Below are 20,893 nucleotides of genomic sequence, written 5' to 3' on the forward strand. Positions count from 1 at the left end.
ATTGCTCCCACAGGTGCAGCTGGAACCACAGCACATGTTCCTGATGCCCAGAAGGGCCTTGGACGGGGTTTCTGTAAGGGAACAGGCTGCTGGTAGGGTTACTGGCAGGCCTGCTTGTTTTGGAGCTGATCTTCATCCTATGCTCTGTCCGAATTTGGACTTACTTGAAGAGGAGACAGTGAGTGTTTAGTTCACCTTTCCCTCAAACAGCTTCTTTTGAAAGTCTACTTTATATAGGAAACATTCCCAGTGAGGCTGCAGTGTAGGTGTGGCCAGTCCATGATTGTCCAAAGAACTCTGCTGAGGGTTCTGCTGCTGCCCAGAGCTTTCATTGGCCTCCTAATTGCTGGGCCTTGTCCTGGGGGCCCGCTGGGGCTGCAGCCAGTGCTGGCTCCCACTGAGGCTGCCTGGCCAAGAGCAGCCCCAGGGGCTCAGGGCAGAGGCAAAGCACGGTGGGGAGGAGAAAGAGCAGGGACGAGATTGCCCTTGAACGGTAGGGGAAGGGAGAATGTCGCTTATCAGAGGGAGCCCCAAAGAGCGGCTGGAAGGGGTGCTGGCTAATAAAGGACCCCCGAGGAGCGGAGGGAGGGCGTATCGGCTGACGGAGTGTCCCGAGGAGCGGCTGGGGAGAGTGGGGGTGTGCGTTGGCGGGGAGGAGCGGCCGGAGCGCTTGCACGGTCCGGTGGTGGGGAGGCCGGCGGGGCTGTCGGAGTAGGCTCAGCCCGGCCGGTGGGCACGGCCAACGCCGCCCGCCCGCAGGACCACGGCGGAGTTCCTGTTGGAGGCAGACCTGCACGGGCTGCTGAAGCTGGACACGCTGATCCCGAACGCGCCGCCTGCGCGATGGCAGCTCAAGGCCAAGGAGAGCGGCCCCGGGCCCAGCCCCGTCAGCGTGTCGCCCATGAAGCCGGCCAATCGCTCCCACAGCCCCAGCAAGACGCCGTCCAAGATACCCAGTGAGCGCCGGCCACCAGTGGCAGAGGTTGAGTGCGGGAGCCTTGCCCAGGCTGCTTGTCCATAGCCATGGGGCTCTGGGCTCCCTGCCACGCTGCCCTACCGTCTGCTGCTCAGGCAGGAGGAGGTGGGCTGTGCTCCTGACAGCCACCCACCTCCTTGCCAGCATGAGGGGCAGAGCTCTGAGCACTGGGGCTGGCGAGCTGCTGTTCGCCCAGCTGAGCCTTGCTGGCACACAGCTGTATGCTAGGATGAGTGTGGGCGGGACTGTCAGCTGACAGCTTTACATCCTGTGAGCGTTTCTGTATCTTCCCCTTATCTCTGGACTCTGGAATTGTTGCACTAGACCCAAGGAGGTGCACCACACTGTCCCTAACCAACTTGGTGGCAGGGAGGAAAATATAAGTTAGTTGTGACTGTGTGGCATGAGACCTCAGAGTCCTACTTCTCTGGTGGGTGTGATGTGGAAGAGTGTTGGGTTTGCTCCCGTGAAAGCTCTAATACAGGCTGTTAAATAGCTGTAAGACAATATTTTCATACGTGAATGCAGGTAAATCTGGATCCAAAATTCAAAGCTACCCCACAAAGGCCGGGGGAGATCGCTACATTCCCAAACGCAGCACCTTGCAGATGGAGATGGCAAATTTCCTCCTAACCAAAGAGTATGACCCTGCTGAGGATTCCCCTACCAAGAAGGTGAGCATGTTGCTAAGTTACAATTGCTTCAACAACCGCTACTCCTTCCTGCCCCTTTACAGAGCAGTGAACAATAGGTTCTATCAAGTGGGCAGACGGGACTGACAAGTCCCAGCCATCACTACTTGCAGCTCTGGGCTTCAGGAGCCTAGGATGAGACTGAAGCTGTAGAGACTGCCATGCACTCTAAGCCTATGCTGCTTCTGGAAGCAAAATTTAGCTTTTGACTAATGAGGCTTTAAAATGTAGCAGGCAACACAAACACAAAGTTGTAAGCCTATGCAAAGTGGAACTGCTGGTGGTAGCTATTCTAGGACAATGTCTCCACAGGGAACACTTCTGGAATGTTTTACACTGTCTTCTGAAATCTGTTTGTGAAGCATTTGGTCGCTTTGTGGCTGTGGCTTTTCCCACTGGCAATGACACTGAATTTGCCATTGTGTGAAAATGTGAGCAGGATGATGTATGAAAGTCTGAGGAAAAACTGCTTTGACCTGCCTCTGTGTGACTGACCCTTGCAGCACAGGCAAACATCTTCAGATTCTAAGAAAAGGGGACTTAGGTGTCTGTTTAAATTGCAGTGTGGGAATTGTTTTCAATGCATTGCACTGAGGGTGATTTGTCTCTGTAGGAGCAACAGAAAGCCTGTGCAGTGAATCTGAATGGTTTTGATGTAGAAGAGGCAAAGATCCTCCACCTCAGAGGAAAATCACAGAATGCTCCAGAAGGTGTGATACAGGCTCTGTGTGAGCTGAATCAGCAGGAGAGATCAGGTCAGGGGAACAGCAACACAGAGGCTCTGTGTGTGGTCACAGGAGAAATCAACTGGTTTCTGAGAGCTGTACAGGCTGGAGTCTCCTTTCTTAAGGTTCCTGAGGTCGAGAGAGGGCATAACAGTTACAGTGAATTTATTTAGGAGAGTTGCTATGACTGCCAGTTGGTCACCTGTTACAGGGCTTGCAAGGGTCTTCAGGGTGAAGAGAGAGATGAGAATCTTGACCTCATGTTCAGAAGGCTGGATTTATTATTTTATGATATATATTACATTATTACTATACTAAAAGAAATAGAAGGAAAGTTCTCAGAAGCTAGCTAAGCTAAGAATAGAAAATGAATGAATAAACAAAGGGCTGTGTCTCAGCAGAGGGTGAGACCCAGCTCTTCCGTGAGTGGTCAGTAAATCCAAACATCCACCCGAGACCAATCACACATCCACCTGTTGCATTCCACAGCAGCAGATAACCATTGTTTACATTTTGTTGCTGAGGCCACAGCTTCTCAGAAGGGAGAAAAATCCTAAAGAAAGGACTTTTATGAAAAGATGTCAGTGACATTTCACCTATACTGCAGGTTCCAAACCTTCATGAAGTCTGTAAGAGCATCAAACCCTCTGCTGTGCACTTTCTAGCTTAAACTGCAACTAAATATAATGGGATTCAAAAACCCGAGTGTTTGTTAAATTTGTTTCCATGAATGAGGAAACTGTAGCTCACTCCTGTTCAGCAGTTCATTCTGCCAGTAATTTTAGTGCACTTCAGGCTTGTGAGTGTTTCTCTTATACTTCATTTTCACTCCAAGGGATTCCTAGTTGGGTGAGCAGCACTCAGCTGGGAGGAAACTAACTCAGGTTAAGAAACCTGTTCCCCTGCACACAGGCTATCAGAATAACCTGAAAGTGCTCTACAGTCAGAAAATGGCACCTGGATTCAGCAGGAAGAATAGCAGAAATATTCCCTCAAAGCCAGAACGGGTCTTGGATGCACCAGAGATGTTCAACGACTACTGTAAGTAGGCTACAGGGTTGAGTGCTGGGCATCCAGAACATTCTGCACTGGATTGCTGTTCCTAGGACAGTGTAACTGGGCTGTCTGTATTATTTGGTGTAGCCAGGCTAGCACAGACCCCTTCTGGAGTGTCCCTGTGTGGCCTTACCGGGACAGTGGTCTAGGGCACTGTGTAGGTTCCTTGGAGCAGGGTACCTGGCCCCAGCAGCTGGGCATAGTGACACTCAGAAGGCTGTCCCTCACCTGCACGTGTGTGTGTGCACATGTGCACCCACACCTGCTGCAGCAGCACGGGTGAAGGGCAGGGCTCTCTAGCCAAGCATGGTGTGACCTGCATTGCTCTTTCAAATTGTAGATCTGAATCTCATAGACTGGAGCTCCCAGAACTTCCTGGCAGTGGTTCTGGATGACACTGTTTATCTGTGGAATTACGGTACTAGGGAGATTATCCCCCTGCTGCAGACAGAGCACCCAGATGTTTACATTTCCTCTGTGTCATGGATTAAAGATGGAGACTACCTTGCTGTTGGCACAAGTAGTGCTGAGGTTCAGGTGAATGCAAGAGTAAAACTAGAGGTGTTTTCTAGGGATTGACAGAACTGGGGACAAAACCTTGGCTGGCAGAGGAAGGATGCCATGCACCTGACTTGTCTTCCCTGGTGTGGGGTGGAACTGCCCAGTGTGCAAGGCAGGGTTTGGTTTGGGGGTTTTCTGATAAGCAGCGTTACCTTCTGTGCTATAGTCATGAGATACACATTTTCTCTGTTCCCTTACTGAGAAAGCTGAATGCCAGAGCCTGTGCAGTGAGTTTCCTAGGGCATAGAAACAGGATTGGGTTTCTTCTGAAGAACTTTTTGCTTTGCCTCTCCAGCTATGGGACGCTGAGCAGCAGAAACATCTCCAAACCATGACCAGCCATTGTGTCTGTGTGGGAACCCTCAGCTGGAGCAGCTGCATCCTCTCCAGGTAAAGCAGTGGGTCAAGGGCAGTTTCCAGTTGTTGCAAACTCCTATCCATCAGTCTATGTGTGGCATGGGTTACGGATGGCAGAGAGAAGTTTGTCCTGGCTTGGGATTCTTACTCAGCCTTATCTGTTGGGGCTGTGAGGAGAAGGCCTCTTTCCTGTATTGCAATTTGTGCTGAAGTTGTAAAGAGCTTGTGTGGGCGTTTCACTCACACCAACAGACCTGTGTTGCTGGTAACACTGGTTGAAACCCAGTGGCAGGTATAGCAGTCTTGCAAAAACAAAAATGGATTTAGGTGAAAATGTGCAGCCTGACCCTGCAAGCCTTCTCTTCTCTTCTCTTCTCTTCTCTTCTCTTCTCTTCTCTTCTCTTCTCTTCTCTTCTCTTCTCTTCTCTTCTCTTCTCTTCTCTTCTCTTCTCTTCTCTTCTCTTCTCTTCTCTTCTCTTCTCTTCTCTTCTCTTCTCTTCTCTTCTCTTCTCTTCTCTTCTCTTCTCTTCTCTCTTCTCTTCTCTTCTCTTCTCTTCTCTTCTCTTCTCTTCTCTTCTCTCTTCTCTTCTCTTCTCTTCTCTTCTCTTCTCTTCTCTTCTCTTCTCTTCTCTTCTCTTCTCTTCTCTTCTCTTCTCTTCTCTTCTCTTCTCTTCTCTTCTCTTCTCTTCTCTTCTCTTCTCTTCTCTCCGCAGTGGTGCACGGACTGGGCACATCCATCACCACAATGTCCGAGTGGCTGAGCATCACGTGGCCACCCTTGCTGGCCACACACACGAGGTGTGCGGACTCAGATGGTCTCTGGATGGCCGCTACCTGGCCAGTGGTGGCAGTGACAATCTGGCGAATGTCTGGCCATGCACCCAATGTGGGGGTGGTAACTTTGCTCCTCTACAGACCTTCACTCAGCACCAGGATGCTGTCAAGGTGAGCACAGAGCTGCCATGGGTGGATATGTGTGTGCAAGGCAGGCATGCAACACGGGCTGGGTGCAGGTTGCCTCTTGTATGTTTTAAAATGAACTCTCCTCTCTCAGGCTGTGGCGTGGTGCCCATGGCAGATGAATGTTCTAGCCACTGGAGGTGGCACTAGAGACAGACATATCCGCATCTGGAACGTGTGTTCTGGCACCCGCCTCAGTGCTGTTGATACCCTTTCCCAGGTGAGAGATGAACATCAGCTTGGAGACAAACACCTTCTGGCAGCACACCTACACAGAGCTGCTGGCTCCTCAGGCCCAGAGGCACGGGGAAGGAGGGGGACCATGCTCGCCTCCGAGTGGTGAGCATCAGCACAAGCACCTTGTCTCACCTGTGTCACTGCCTCTTTGCAGGTCTCTTCTATCCTATGGTCCACAAACTACAAGGAGCTCATTTCAGGCCATGGCTTTGCACAGAATCAGCTGGTTATATGGAAGTATCCAAGAATGAACAAGGTTGCAGAGCTGCAAGGTAGGTGGACAGGGCCTGGGTGGGGGGGCTGTTAGAGGTTGAAGACAGCTGCACTCCTTGGTTTGAGCCTGCAGCATCACTGATACAGGACAGTATCTGGGGCCATGCTGCTAGGAGTAAAGCATGCCCACGGGGCTGTGGAAGAGATACCATTGATCCAAGTGTATGCTTGGGGTCTGAAATCATGCTGCCACAGCCACTGGGGAGACAGCTATGCAAGCTGGCAGGGCTCATGGGAACATACAGGAGTAAATGTGCATGTGCTGATCAGCTCAGCCCTGATTGCACATTCCTTCTCCTCCTCAGGTGATACTGATACAATCTTGAACCTGACCATGAGCCCTAATGGTACAGCAGTGACCTCAGCAGCTGCTGATGAAACAGTGCAGGTCTGGAGCTGTTTTGAGATGGATTCCATAAAGAAGAAGGAGAAACAGAAGGCAAACAGTGCCAAAAGCAGTATTCTTCACCAGAGCGTCCGCTGAGAGCACGGGATTGTTGTGGGGAGGGGGATATTTGGTTTACACACTGTGCAGTATTTTAAATGTTAATGAACTGCTTAACTTGACTTTTTCTTAATGGAGTCTGATGGAAGAAAAAGCCATGGCTCCTAAACCCAAGTCCTTCTCCCTGAGGCTGGGGATCTGGGCAAGGAGTGGAGACCTAGGTCTTAAGGGCCAGTTTACAGGCCCCTGAGCTTAGCACAGCCTAGCAGAAGGATGCTGTGCAAGGGCTGTACTTCTGTTTCTGTCCCAGCTAAGATAGATATGTCACCTGCCCCATCTAGATGCTGACTACAAGCACAGCAGCTCCACCACAGGCTCAACTGAAAGCACAGCATGGCTGTGGCCTCAGTTTGTGTTGTCCTGGCCTGTCTCACAAGCCCAGGGACACCTTCCTATGGCTCTGCAGGCAGATCTCAGTTTGTCTTGTTAGCTACAGGCAGCCATCACTGCCTGCCTATGGTGCTGGAGTAGAATAGCTGTTGGAAAAAAAAGGAGGGAGGGAAATATAGAGCAACAGCTGTAATCACCCCAAGGGCTGGAAAGGGGCTGGCTCTGGCATAAAGCCTACTGCAAAACAAAAGGTTGGCTTACACTGCCACAGCCAGCCTGGGTGTCATGCAAGAGCCACGCAAAGCACCACCAACACTGTGCTCAGCCTTCAGTCACGTATTCCTCCAACAACTCTGATCTCCCTTCCCCTCCTGCTGACAGGAGGCCCTGGTGCCTCACTGAGGCTTCATGCAGGGGAGCAAGCACCAGGGCTCAGCTGACATTTATTGGAGCTTGACTCCCCTACACTTGGAAAAATGCCTTTTTTCCAGGCTGAACTGTGCTGGAACAAGTTGCAGGAAATATATTTGAGCCCTCACCTGACCAACAACCAGCTCAGCCATGATGCTTTGCACGGTGGAGCTGCAGTGTCTGAGGCTGTGGGGCTGCACCAGACCCATCAAGCCTGTCCTTCAGCTGCACCAGCATTGCCAGGGGCTGCTGGGGACACTGCACAGCTGATAAGCACCTTGGCCTGTACAAAGCAGCTCCACCAAGCCTGTGCCTCCCATCAGCCCTCAGTGATTAGCCAAGGGTGGATTATTAACTATTTTCACCTTTCCCTCAGCACAGTACCACACTGTGCCTAGCACCAGCTCTGCCTCCTGAGCCTTACAGCAGCTGGAACCTTCAAAGGTTCTGACTTGTGCTCTGCCAAGGCCAGTGAGTGTGTAACCACACCCACCAGAGCACCCCCCCACACACACACATAAAGCTGATATGGGGGGCACAGTCTCAACAAACAGCCACTGAGCCAGCACCTTCCCAGCAGTGCTGCTGGTGCATCCCCATTTGGCCACTTGGGAAAGATCAGGAGGTCCAAGGATGGAGCTCTCCCTCAGACACAAATCCTCGGGCCACAGCTGTCTCTAAAGGGGAAGCAGGCAGGAACCCAGATGCAAGGCTGGGCTCTTCCACAGAGCTGTGCTGTTGTTGTAGGAGCCCTGTCCCACAGCCAACTCCCACTTGGTGCTGGGAGTTAGCTCAGACTTGCCCTGTAGGGCCACAGCTGATTAGGCCTTCCCTGGTCCCTGGCCTGGAAGGAAAGCTTTATATGCCAAAAGTTCCTGTCGTTTTTTCAGTCCCATGTACGAGCAGCTCAGCTTTCTCACAGACTCTTTCTTTTGCCTTAGCACAGGCCCCACACCCAGATGCTGTGCATTACCCAGCCCTTAGAGGACCTCTGAGCATTACCAGAGGGTAATGATACTGCAGGGTCTTTGGCCCCATGCTGGTCTCTCACAGTCCTGGAGTGAGGAGGAGCAGAGGAAGGAAGTGGGCACTGATCCAGCAGGCCCAGTAAACACAGCCCTATAAGGTGTGAATTCAGTTCACAGCATGACAGCATATTAATTACCAAGTGCCATGGCCAGCCCATAGAAGAGCCCAGCTAACAGTGTTATGAATAAGAAGCTTGACTAGGCCAATATTCAAGCAGCAATCAATTTATTATTTAATGTGGTAAAGTATGAGCAATACAGCGCTGGGTACAGTGGGGGAAGTTTTCCCTCCAACTGCACACTGATAATTGAGGGTTACAGTTATTTATAGGGGTACTCAGCAGTTTTTTTCAGCAGTTTCTATTTCCAATCTTTTACTCATCAGCAATTTTTATTCCAAATTATTACATCACAATTCTATACACTACTGTGATTTTAATTTCTCAGGATGTATCTCAAAGGAGTATCCCCAGATGGTGACGGTCCAGTTTCCGAAAGAAGAAAGACGACTCCCATCTGGTGGGGTCCAGCTCTCCAGATGTGGGTCCACCTTTTAATTGCAGAGACTCTAAATCTCGTAACAGTGATGTCCAGCTTCCCTTTGGTTGAAACCATAAATCCTTGAGGTGATGTTCGTCTTCCTTTCTCAAGCTGTTTTTCTCTGCTTCAATAAGGTGTGAGATAAGAATATTTCCTTTATATATATTCCAAAGCTACAGTTTCAAGGATACAAGTAATAATCTAAAATTATACTTCAAAAGGTTCTTATTGCAGAGCTTTTTATGGATTAAATGCAAGTAAAAAGCAACATCTTTAACACTTTAATTCCAATGCTCCTAAATCAACTAAGGTTAATTTGCAAACAAAAGATAGGTTCAAAGGCCTTTTCCCATGCTTTAATTTCTGCAGTTATTATTAGAATTCACAGCTCTCCCATTGTCGGGGTCCACACATTTTGCATTCACAAATACAGACATCGCCTGTTTGTACCTGACACGAAACACAACTTTGCATCTCACAGCCAAGAAAATGCACTCATTGCTCTTCTGACATAGCTCTCTCTGTTCATGATGTGGGACAGTGAGTCCTGATGAGGTGCAGGAGCTGATGCAAGGGACAGGGAAGAGGATGCAGCAGGCACAGTGCCAAGCTGACAGAGGGATGATCTCTGGCAGTGGCACTGAAGGAGAAGAGTTTGCAGGCAGCACAGAACATGGCTCTGTGTTTCACCTCTTCTTTCAGTGCTGCTAAGAATGTAGCCTGGAGCGAGCTGGGATCACCAGAGCCTGGAGCCCTTTCCAGGCAGGGCTGCATCAGACACAAACCAGCCGGGGACTGAGGAGCCCCTGGGGTGGCAGTGAGCAACCTCGGGCTCTGCTCACTGCTGGTGGCATTTTCTATTGACCCACCTCCAAGGACTTCTGTTGTGCTCTGTATTTCTAAGGGTTTTCCCCCTTGGTTTTTTTTTGGTTGTCTTCTGCACCTTTTTTTCTCCAAATTCTCCTACCCTGTCAGCAGCAGCCCCTGATATTTTAGAACTGGCTATAAAATATCAGCAAAGCAGCTAGGAACAACAATGGGTAGTATCCTGCGGCTCAGGAATTCGTATGCCAGACCCCTGCCTGTGCCTTACGCTTTGTCAGGACCTCCTTCTCTGTGCATAAACTAGGGATTAGTGGAGTTTTTTTGCCAAAGAGCTCCTGAGAAGCAAATGTTGTGCTAGGTTTCTCAGGAGTGTATCTGTTAAGTTCATTGCTGGCAAACAGAAAGTAAGGCCAGGGTAGCAGAGCAGCTGGGAGCTGGTCACTCCTTGCAAAGGGCTGCTGTATGATGTGGGAACACCACGTTCCAGGAGAGGCGAGCAGGGTCAATGTGCTCAAGGTGATGCCAATGAGGTTTGGGTTCACTTAGAGAGTAGTCAGGGCTGGTGAGCACTGGAAGATCCAGCTGCAGTCCCCATCCATGTCCCTTTCAGTGCTGGCTTTAGGGTGTCTGCAGCCTGGATCCAGAGTGCCCTGGGGGCTCCTGAGGCTGCCTTTGCACTCAGGGTGAGGATGCCCACGAGCCCCTGAGGCCGCAGTGGGGACCAGGGCTGGGGCTTGTGGCCTGGCAGGTGTGGCTCTGGGGGCTGTGACATGCCAGGGCATGGGTCACTGTCACTGCCCTCCACAGCCCTGGCTAGCTCTGTGATGCTCCAGGGACAATGGCAAGAGTGGGGAACTGGCTAGGTAACAGTTTTGCCTGAGCCAGAACCTCTAGGCCAAATACCAGCAGTAGAGACCCCTGGAGGGCCGAGTGAAGGAAGCAGAGGAAGCTCTTCTGCGGTGTAAAGTGCAGCAAATTCATCAGGAGAGGCGGGGGGTAGTTTCACAGGTGAAAATGCCCAACGGGAACAGACGTTCAAAGCAGCCCCAGCACCTCTGTGCATGGGTTTTTAAAATCTTTCAAAACAGGGGGTGGACACCATATAGTAACCAATAAACGACTCTTGGGGTGTGGTTTTGAGGGCTACAACAAATCAGAACAAGGGGAAGAGAGAGCGTTGGGATAGGGATTGGATCTTAGGGTGAGGGACAGGGAACTTTCTGGAACAAAGGGAAGGGTTTGGGCTGATGGATGGGGCAAAGGGGCTGGGTTGTCTTGATAGACAGGGAAAAATCTGGTGAGGAGGGAGGGGATTCCTTGAGGGACACTTGGGTAGGAGGGCACAACATAGGGGAGAAACTAACTGTAATAACTCGGGGAACACTTGAACATACCACTATATAACAGAACATTTGACTCAATAAACTAACACACTGCAACACAGAAATTCAGGCTTTCAGCAGCTGAGAGGTGGCAGTGTTAGAACCCGCAGCAGCTGGTGAAAGCCATCTCTCTCCTTCCGGTTCTTGCTGTGTGGGAAGGTGCTGCGAGTTGTGGTGGCTGCACTCCCCCTTTGCTGGGAGGATGATCTGTACCAGGGCAGAGCAGAAAGCTGCCATGGTGAGCAGAACATGCTCGGAGCATTACAGTTCAGAGAATGGCACTGCCCCTGAAGGGCAAAAAGCTTGAAAGCAGAGAATTCTGTGCAGAACTGTTGCACAAATTTTCTCTTCTAGAACATGCCCATTTTTGTATGCTGTAAATGAATACTCTGGGTTTTATAGAATACATGGGGTTTTTTTCTTAAGGTTTTTGGGAGAACTCTCAAGTTTATTTCTGTTTGGATTTTACATCCAGCATGCATACAGGTTTTTTTAATTATTATTTTTCTTTAGTAAATACTTAGGGAAAAATACCTAAGCATTTTTTAATCCTTTGGGATATTGTGATTAAAATTCTTAGAAAGAAAACCTTGTTGTACAAGTGTGAAAACACAGAGAGAGGGAAAAGAGCATAAAAATCTTTTAGAACAGGGCGTGTAATAAGGACTGCAGAACTGAGTAATTCCTTCAAGGGCAGAATTAGCAAGATATATCACCAAGAGTAACTGCCAAGGTACTTTCTTAAACCAAGGGAAATGTGACCTGCAGCCATACGAAGCACAGCCAAAGCAAATGAAAACCTTTGGAAATGAGGGAATTTTGCCAGTGACATCAGTCTGTCTGGATAACTGAGGGATGCCCATCAATATTGCATACATTCCTCAATATTTGCAATGTCTTTTCTCCCAATTTCTGTGAAATGAATAAGCTGCAGTTGTTTACCATTAGCTTAAGCTCTTAAAGGAATGACCAAGCACCATGTATGTTTTTCTGTAGCTGAGCAGGACTTGAGTTTCCCAAATCTTCTACAAAGCAGAAGGGAATCACACAGTTACTTGTGCTAAAGTTAATGAAGGGTTTCATGAAAGCAGGTGAATGAGACCATTGCATTGTAAAACTTCCACATGCAAGAAAACAGGAGTCCACTTAGAATAAAACATATAAGGCTAGCAGAACATCAGAACAGGATAAAATGAAATTGCTAGACAGGAACTGATGCATCAGAAATTAGATGTATCATTTCTGATACATCTGCATGCATTTGCAAGCTAAAACAGAAAAAGAAGGGCAGAGATAATAAGGAACGAAGATTTTAAAATTGCACTGTGCAGAAGAGACACACGAACCACCAGTGTGAACACAGCTGGGAGATCCAGCTTGGAGATGGATTAGAGTGGAATCCATTCACTGAAGGTCTCTGGTGCACATGAGTGCAAAGACTGAGAAAAAAAGGAGAAAAGCTTAATTTCTGAAAGCTTAGATTTCTGAAAGTTTAATTTCTGAAAATTTAGACTGCTGGAAGCATTGTCTAGAGACCTAAAAATCTAAAGCCTCAGAGAATCTGAACCTACAACATCCCCAAATGGATTGATCAGGTATGATGTGCACATCTCTGCTGTTTTCAGAGTCAGTGAAATTGACAATGAGTGGTTGGAAATTAGGAATGCCCACCCAGATTTTATCTCCATTACTTTAAGAACACCTTAATAAGGCACTTCAGGAACTGAACACTGACATTCTCACCCTGCTCTATTTACTTTACATTTGAATACAGGCTGGTAGAAGCAGAAATCGGGCTTAAATTTCTCCCCAAATTACCTGTTGCACTTTCAGGTTAGGAGTAGATGTAAAATTCAGCCAATCACTCTCTCTGTCCATGAATGTTCCACTAGTGAACTGACCTACAGAGCATCCTTTTTCTCTTTTGTACCTTCCTAAATGGTGCCCAGTGAACAGGACACTTGCATAAATCTCACAGAAAATCACCAACATTTCTGAAATTAACACACAATTCCATGATAAAAGCTTCTGAGAAAAAGCTTGACAGGATCACTGAACAAACTGAAACTTGGAAGAGAAACACGCATTTCAGCAGGGATCAAGGGGAAAGGAAAAGAAATGCTGTAACAATTCCAAGTGGAAGGTAGGGAGAAACACAGGAAGCAGAGAAAGAACAAGGCCCTGTCAGATGACCTGTGCAAGGTAACTTTGTGCCCCAGCACTGTTAGAGGACATTCCCTGTCATTGGTGCAAGCAGCTGGAGACATAAATGCTGATTGATTTGGGGGCCACAGTCTCGATAGGTTTAGCATGAGATCTAACTCTCTGCCAGCCCATCTCTTGGCAAACACCCCTGGTGGCCATCTCCACAAATGAAATTCCCACTTTGCAACTTCCTTTTCTTCAGGCAGGTGAGAAAAGGAGCCACTCCCAGTTCTGGACACCTCCAGAAACCAGCTGCTTTCAGCAGTCACAACCCTGAAGTATCAACCTCCTTCCTTAACCTGCCACAGAGAGCTCCCACCAAAAGGCCTTTTGTCCAAGGATACCCACAGAAGAGCTGGAGAAGGGAGCAGTTTGAAACACAGCTGCTTCAGAGTTTAAACCTGCCTTTATCAAATGAGCACACACCAACCTGTCCCAAAGGGAAAGCAGGCAGGAAAGAGAAGCTCCTCTCCCACAACAGCAAACTCTGTGCTTCCTTCTGTTCCAGCTGGAGAGTGGAGGCCACGGGCTGCACCTCACTTTGGGAAGGAGCCCTGGGAATTGGCTTGGTCTGGGAGGGCAGCAAAAGGAATTCCCCAAAAAGTAGGAAAAGATTCTCTGGAAGCATTAGATTGTGACAGTATTTCTGGAGGAAAGGGAAAAAAATAAAAAGAACTGGGAACTTCAAAAAGTTCCCAGACTGAAATTTGTTTGCTAATACACCAACCCCAAAGTCTCTGTGGTGCGTCAGGAAGCTCAGGAATGTAGAGAGCATTTTCAGCAGACACTGGATAGAAGCAAGGTGCACAACCCTGCATAGGTTGCCTTAGACCAGAAGCATGCTGCCCTTGGGCAAACAATATAAAGAAGTTTGCCAAGATGTACCCCAGGAAAAGAGATGTGAAGCAAGATGTTCTAGGGATGTGAAGAGAAGATATGGGGCAGAATGTTCTGCTGACACTTTTGCCAATCTGTGTACCTGACCAAAGATATGTTAGCTCTTTGTCCTACACGTAACACTTTGTAACCACTTATAAGTATTCTCCCGTTGCTGAACCCTGCATTGCATATAAATTTACCCTTAGATTTGCAATAAACTGAGCATTGATCATTACCTCCATGAAGTTTGATCTCTGCCTGCGGAGGGCTCCTTTCTCTATTACCCCTCTCCTTTTCCCCGTCTCTCTCCCATACACCTTGTTTCTCTATCTGGCATCCGTATACTTTCTTTCTTTACAGGAATGAACTTGCAAGGCTTGGATAAACACCACTGGTGTCCATCCCCCAGAGCACGAGCAGCTCCCCAACAAGACTTCAAGACTAAGGGACAAGCTTCCCCCTTCAGCTCTCCACAGCAGCTCTAGGGAGTCTCTCCATTGCAAGATCTCCTTTGTCAGTCTACAGTGACAAGAGTTGGCTGCAGGAGGCATTTGCATTGGAGCTCTCCCCAAATGGGGGGAAAAAAAGGAAGAGGTGATTCCTGTGGAAATACAAAGGCAACGCTGCTTGGGAAGACACCAATATGAGTTTGCTACAGCTCTAGGCCAAAAATCCCTTGAAGAAAGCAACATCCATCCATGGGGCAGCACTTTGGCTTTGATATCAATGCTAACAAAATTGCTTCCCATTCCTGCTGCTGTAGCTGACTCTGAATCACGAGAAATGTGCCAACTCTGCCAAAGACAGGCAGACATAGTGAAATAAAACCAGCTAGTCTGTGGAAAAGGAGACCAAATGAATGTTTTCTAATCACCCCTTTTCATCCTTTTCCCAGCCAAAACAGAGCAATGTCCTTCCTCTCTGTCACCGATGGTGACCCAGGCACGGGATGCAGAGTGGGGATAACCTGCTGTGCCGTGCGATGCCATGCCGTGCCGTGCCGAGCCGAGCCGAGCCGAGCCGAGCCGAGCCCGGCCAGCCCCGGAGCCGCCCCGCCCGCGCTGTGCCCGCAGCCCCGGCTCTGCCGCGCGCGTCCCCGCGGGCCCGAGCGCAGTGCTCCCCTCAGGCCGCGCGCCGCCGGCGCAGCCGCGGCCGTTGCGCTGCGGGCGTTGTGGCCACAGTCGGCGATCGATGCCATGGCGGAGCTGCCGCTGCCCGCCGGGCTCAGCGCCCGCACCTTCCCCGCCAAGCTGTGGCGCCTGGTGAACAGCCCCCGCGTCCGCTCCGTGCGCTGGGACAGCCGCGCCCAGGGGCTGCTCATCGACCGCTCCCTCTTGGAGCGAGAGCTGCTCAGCTCGGGCCGCGCCCACAGGGGCCGTGGCCATGGGCCGGCCCCGGTGCCGCTCACCTTCAGGGCCACGCAGTTCCGCAGCTTCGTGCGGCAGCTCTACCGCTACGGCTTCCGCAAGGTGCCGGGCTGGCTCGGCTCGGCTGCGCCGGGCGATGCCGGGGCCTGGCTCCACTACAGCAACCCCTGCTTTCGCCGCGACCGCCCCGACCTCCTGCTCCGCATCAAGCGCCGGAGCGCGGCCAACAGGCAGCGGCCGGCGGCGGGCCGGGATGGCCGCAGGCGCCTCCCCCGCGGCTCCCAGCAGCTCCCTGGGGCGCGGCCGCTGCCGGACGGGCGGCACGGGCGCGGTCGCTTCACGCCGCTGCCCAGGGAGCGGCCGCCGCTGCCGGCCGGGCGCCCGCCCAGCGGCTTCCTCCTGCTGCACAGGGAGCGGGCGCTGCCGGACGGGCGGGAGCTGCGCAGCCCCCGGCCCGGCCGCCTCCAGCAGCACCCCGGGGAGCGGCCGCTGCTCGCCCGGCGCCCGCCCTGCGGCTTCCACCTGCTGCACAGGGAGCGGCCGCTGCCGGCCCGGCGGGAGGGGCCGAGCCGCTTCCAGGAGCTCTACGGGGAGCGGCCGCCGCCCGCCGAGCGGGCGGTGCTCGGCATCCCGCCCTGCCACTTGCTCGGGCTCCACGGGGAGCGGCCGCTGCCGCTCGGGCGGGAGGGGCCCCGCAGCCGCTCGCAGGAGCTCTACGGGGAACAGCTGCCTCCGGCCGAGCGGGAGGTGCTCGCCATCCAGCCCTGCAGCTTCCAGCAGCTCCACAGGGAGCAGCAGCCCCCAGCTGACGACGCACGAGGTAGAAAAAGAGTTGTAGCCTTGTTTTTCCAAAAGGTCCTGAAAAGTGACCGTTTGAAGTATTTTCCCACAAGGCTCTGTCATTCTCGGCCAGAAGCTGTCAAGCCTACTAGGAAGGGGCACCTAGGAGGCCAAAAGATTCTCTGCCTGGTTTTGCTGTGTGCTTCCCGTGATGTTTGCTCCACAGCAGCACTAGAGCTCTGTGTCCCACAGCCACGTTGTGGAGCCTGACCAATGTGTTTGGATTCTTGCAGCCACCCCGGGCACTTCAGAGCCCAGCGCTCCACCCGGCAGCGCAGCCTGTGCAGCATGGACGGCCTCCAGCTCAGCACAGAACGCACCTGGGGAGAAGAAATGGCCACCAGCAGATCTGGGCCTTGCCGTAGAGAAAATGATTCGGGAGATCAGGAGGTCCCTGTCTGAAAGATCTCCCTCTGTGCAGGTAATTCCATTGGATAGGGATAAAAGGGCTGGACTGAGAGCTTTTGAACCTTGTTACACGGTTGAGAAGCAAAGGCTTCTTGAATTGAACTTATTTCATTATTATTTAGTTATTGAATTATTCTTGGTAAATAAAGCTTTCTAAAAGAGGGGATGAAGAAGAAATGAAGAAGAGGTTTTACTTGCTGGGAAAGAGAAGAAGAGTGTTTGGAAAAGTGGCACTGAAGGCCAAGTGTCCCGTGCAGGGAGGGGCATGCCAGAGATGCCTCTGTTGCAGCTGCAGCAGATGTGGGCTGTGCCTCTTTTGGGTGGGAAGGCCAAGGCAAAGCAAGGGCTGGGCTGCAGCTGCTGCTGCTGTGTGAGCCCTGCCGAGCGTGTGGGCGCTCCCAGAGCCGTGGCTGGGGCTGGGCTGCAGCTGCACCTCTCTGTCCTTTGCAGATTATTACACTGTTGGCCAAAGAATGTCTGTCTTTCTGTTGATGTGCTGACCCATTGCCTGCAGTACATTTGTGATTATGACTCAAGGGGGAGAGTGGGATTTTTTGGATTTACCAATACCTTATTCTCAAGTGGCATGACTTTTGTCTTCTGTAAAGTCACACATAGCAGTTTACAGAAGCATTTTATTCCATAATAAAAGGAAACATTGCAGGCTTGGAACCATCTTTAGAATCTTTAGGGTTCTGATGGACGGGCTATGGCAGAAGAGATGAATGTTCTGAAACTGGTCATAGGGAGAATATCTTTGTGTCCAGAGGTAATTTGCTTAATTGTGGACATTTGCTTCCTCAGTGGAATAGAAACACTACTTGGTTGTCTGGCTTTTCCTGTCTTTTGGGTTGGTTTTTTTCCCTACCCTAATGATTTACCAATTTTTGCCACTGATCACAAATGTGATCCTGGAAATAGCCTGGGTGCATCAATGTTTGCCTGGATGACACACGCGGGGCAGCAGCAGAGGGCTCGGAGAAGCAGCACCTTGTGATGGGCTGTGTGAGCGCTTGGCTGGGGGTGCTGAGACTGCCAGGCAGAAATGTGTGCTTTGCCTGTGGGTTTGCAGCACACAGCCCTGAGCAGGGCTGGGAGCCATGCTGGCAGCAAGGAGAGCCCCTGGCTTTGTGCTGGCTGATCTCTCACAGCTCTGGGATAAGGCAGGGTCAGAGCGTGGGGGCACGTCCCCTTACTTGGTGTCTTCTGGTTTTCTGTGTTCTTCTGTGTTTTGTCTCAAAGGTCGTTTTTTGTAAGAGCTTCAGTTTCACCTTGGCCCCCTAAATCCTGAGTTTAAAAGGCTTGTCATGTGAACCGTGTGGGCAGTGTTCCCTCCTCTGTGCTCCATGTCCTTTGGGAGTAGAGAAGGACAGTTATTGTATCCCTGATATGATTCCAGCAAAATAGTGAGTGATCTTTGGGTTCCTTTCTTTCTGTTTTTCTGCTCAGGACAATGTTGGTGTTGCCCCTGATTCTTCAGGAGGGGAGCCTGTGAACAGAGCTGCAGCAGAGGAAGCTTCATCTGGCACCGAGAGCTGCAGGAACAGTTCCCAGGAGCCCGAGGAGCCTGGTAAGGACAGAGCCCCCACTGGTTTAGAGAGCTGTGAGATGGCTGCCCTGAGGAGGGTTGGTGCTTCCTGGTGCTCTGAGCAGGGTTGGTGCTTCCTGGTGCCTTGAGTTCAAATCCTGCGCTGGCACAACCTCCCTGAGCCCTGCCCTCCACGCTTCTCCAGAGGCTCTGACACGGAGTCCTCTGCTGGGGCAGAGAGCAGGGAATAAACCTGACCTTGTGGGAACTGTGTCACCAAGCCGGGTGTCCCAGTTTTGTGCTGAAGCTGGTGGTTAAATTTACTGCAGGGTGCCAGGGGAGGCTAGGCTGAGCGACTCTTGAAGGAACAGGGGAAAAAAAGAGCAAAAAGTCAGGGTAGAAGTCCAAATCACTGACTAAATGTAGTACCAGTCTGCTGGTATTGGTCCTGACCCACACGAAAAACAAGGAGTGCAACATCAGAGGCCAACCAATTGAAAAATCACGGTAACTCCAGTATCAGAAGGAAAAGCTTGAATGACCCCTGATTAGGGAGGCCTAAGAGGAGAGAGGGAGCACTTTGCATCCATCCCTTAGCCAAGCTGGTGCAGCCTGCAGGCCTCGTAGGGAGCTCTGTCCCTCCCAGCCCTTGCTGCCAGAGCTGATGGTCGAGTTGGAGCAGCTGCTGCTCCCTGCAGAGGGCAGTTTGTAGATGGCAGGTAATGGAGCTGGTTCAGGACTCAGCTCCCAGCAGCTTCAGCTTCAGCCATTTCAGTGAGGACTGAGGTCTCTCTGTCAGCTCAGAGAAAGAACAAGGCTGGGCTTCCTTGTGGCAGCTGGGACTGTCTGTGTTTCAAGCTCTCCTGGGTGCCCTTTGCACTGTGGGGGCTGAGACTTTATCAAGATACTTCAGTGTTTTGAAACACACTTTTGAACCCTTGGAATGGTCCCTGTTCTTTTAAGGACAGATTGCTTCGAATTGCCAAGTGAGAGTCTGCCTGTCAGGCCATCTTTGACAGCCCCTGGTAGAAGGACAGGGCCAATATTGACTGAGCATTCCCTTTGCTTCCCAGATGCCATCTGACCAACATCTCCAGGAGGGCTGCCCTGCATGGCAGGAAGAGACAGGGGAGAGCCTGTGACCATCGGGCAGGTAGAGCTCCTCTGTTTGTAGATATGTTTATAAATTTCTGTGGTTCTATTTATTAGTGGTTATAATTCCATTTATAGATGATAGTGTTTGATTTATATGGGCATATATTGATGTGTATATAGTTATAGATGTGATATAATTATATTTTATTATATATTTACATTTATAGATTTTCAGAGTTAGATTTTTATATGTGTAGAGTAAAAAATATATATATGTATGAAGTTGGATTTATAAGTGTGTATAGTTGTATAGTAAGAGGAATAGGAATGTTTAGATGGAGACATTGATGGAAGGATTGCTGTTTGTGCAAGCCTAGGCTGCATTTGTAGCTCTTTCCCTCCTCGGCTGCCTTTTTCACCTCTTGCTTTTCCCCCGGTGCCCCCTGTGTCCCCTGTCCCTGTGCTGGGTCCGAGCTGGCGCCCGGGCCGGGCGGAGCAGCACTTCCAGCCCCGGCTGTCCCTGGAGCGGTGGGAGCTGCCGCTGGCCCCAGGCACTGTCCCTGAGGAGCTGCTGAAGGACGGTGAGACTGAGGGGGCTGAGGGGGCTGTGGCGCTGAAGGGACAGTGACCCTGAGCTGCTGCTGGGGCTGAGGGCTGTAGGGCAGCCGAGGGCCATGGTGGCACTGAGGGGACAGGGAAGTGGCACAGGCTGGCAGGGTGGTGGGTCTCAGGGGACGGGATGGCTCAGAAGGGACTGAGGGGCGTGAGAGGACTGTGAGGGGCTGAAGAAACTGAAGGGGGATGGGGCTTCACCGAGAGCATGGCGGGGCTGAGGGGATGGAGGGGGCCAGCAGGGAGCACAGAGGGCTCCAGGGCTGCAGCTCTGCCAGGCCTTGGAAGCAATTCCAGAGGCTCTGCTTTTGCCACAGCTGCCATGAAGACCTTGAGGACAGCCGGAGACTGACGGGAGCCAGCAGGGAGGATCTGAAGGCCAGCAGTGAGAGCAGTGAACGGGGCCCTGCTGCTGCCAGCCTGGAGAGAGCCCGGCTGAGGCCACAGGCCCGGGGAGGCAGGTGGGGCTGAGGCTGCCGTGGGCTGTGGCCGTGGGCACTGCCCGGCAGGGCAGGAGCGGGCCCTGCCCGTGCTGGGGCTGCTCAGCGCAGCTGCCCCGGCTGGCACAGGGGCTGTCCTTGGGCAAGGCAGCTGTGCCGCAGGGCCCGGGAGCTGTGCCGGCTCTGCCGGGCTGCCGGGGCTGCGGGACAGTCCCGCCGCGGCTGCGCTCACCACAGCCCAGCCCGCCCAGCTGCTTTCTCTTTCTGACCCCCTGGGGAGGCTCTGACATTTCCTCTGCCCTGATGGAAGTGCAGCTGCTGCCAAGGGAAACGTCCCCATACTCACTCAGTGTTCCCTTTGCTTCCCAGATATTCCATCTGCTGTCCCTGTCCCTGTCCAGGAGAGCTGCTCTGCACGGGAGGAGGAGACCGAGCGAGAGGCTTTGAGGATGGGGCAGCTGGGATCCCTCTGCTTTGAGTGTTTTTTACAGATAGATGGACTTGAACATAGACAGGGATTATTACATCTGTATTTCTGTATATGGGTTGCTATTTGTATGGATTTATTTCCATGTGTATATTCTTGTATTTATGTATATTTTTTTGTTATTAATGTATGCTATGTATATATATTTGTTTTGAAATTACATATATGTTTATA

General features: G+C 51.3%; 2 protein-coding genes across 2 annotated transcripts in view; one reads left to right on the forward strand and one right to left on the reverse strand.

Annotated features, from left to right (window-relative positions):
* LOC131096399 (zinc finger protein 345-like) overlaps nt 1–20,893 on the reverse strand; it is a 356,657-nt gene that overhangs the window by 122,107 nt on the left and 213,657 nt on the right. The gene's annotated exons all lie outside the window — the stretch shown is intronic.
* LOC131096487 (cell division cycle protein 20 homolog) lies at nt 767–6,321 on the forward strand. The gene is made up of 10 exons (XM_058044827.1): nt 767–956; nt 1,505–1,650; nt 2,282–2,378; nt 3,306–3,434; nt 3,790–3,986; nt 4,306–4,400; nt 5,081–5,312; nt 5,422–5,547; nt 5,719–5,836; nt 6,143–6,321. Exons 1-10 carry the CDS (start codon nt 902–904, stop codon nt 6,319–6,321), a joined length of 1,374 nt encoding a protein of 457 aa, XP_057900810.1. The 5' UTR covers nt 767–901.

Source organism: Melospiza georgiana, unplaced genomic scaffold, assembly GCF_028018845.1.
Source record: "Melospiza georgiana isolate bMelGeo1 unplaced genomic scaffold, bMelGeo1.pri scaffold_29, whole genome shotgun sequence".
NCBI lineage: Eukaryota > Metazoa > Chordata > Aves > Passeriformes > Passerellidae > Melospiza > Melospiza georgiana.

What these genes read in the sequence shown, in the direction of transcription:
- LOC131096487 (XM_058044827.1), top strand. Translation starts at nt 902, where the DNA reads ATGAAGCCGGCCAATCGCTCCCACAGCCCCAGCAAGACGCCGTCCAAG. An exon ending in GACGCCGTCCAAGATACCCA is followed by an intron (nt 957 to 1,504) that starts GTGAGCGCCGGC and finishes ACGTGAATGCAG; the next exon opens with GTAAATCTGGATCCAAAATT. An exon ending in AGGATTCCCCTACCAAGAAG is followed by an intron (nt 1,651 to 2,281) that starts GTGAGCATGTTG and finishes TTGTCTCTGTAG; the next exon opens with GAGCAACAGAAAGCCTGTGC.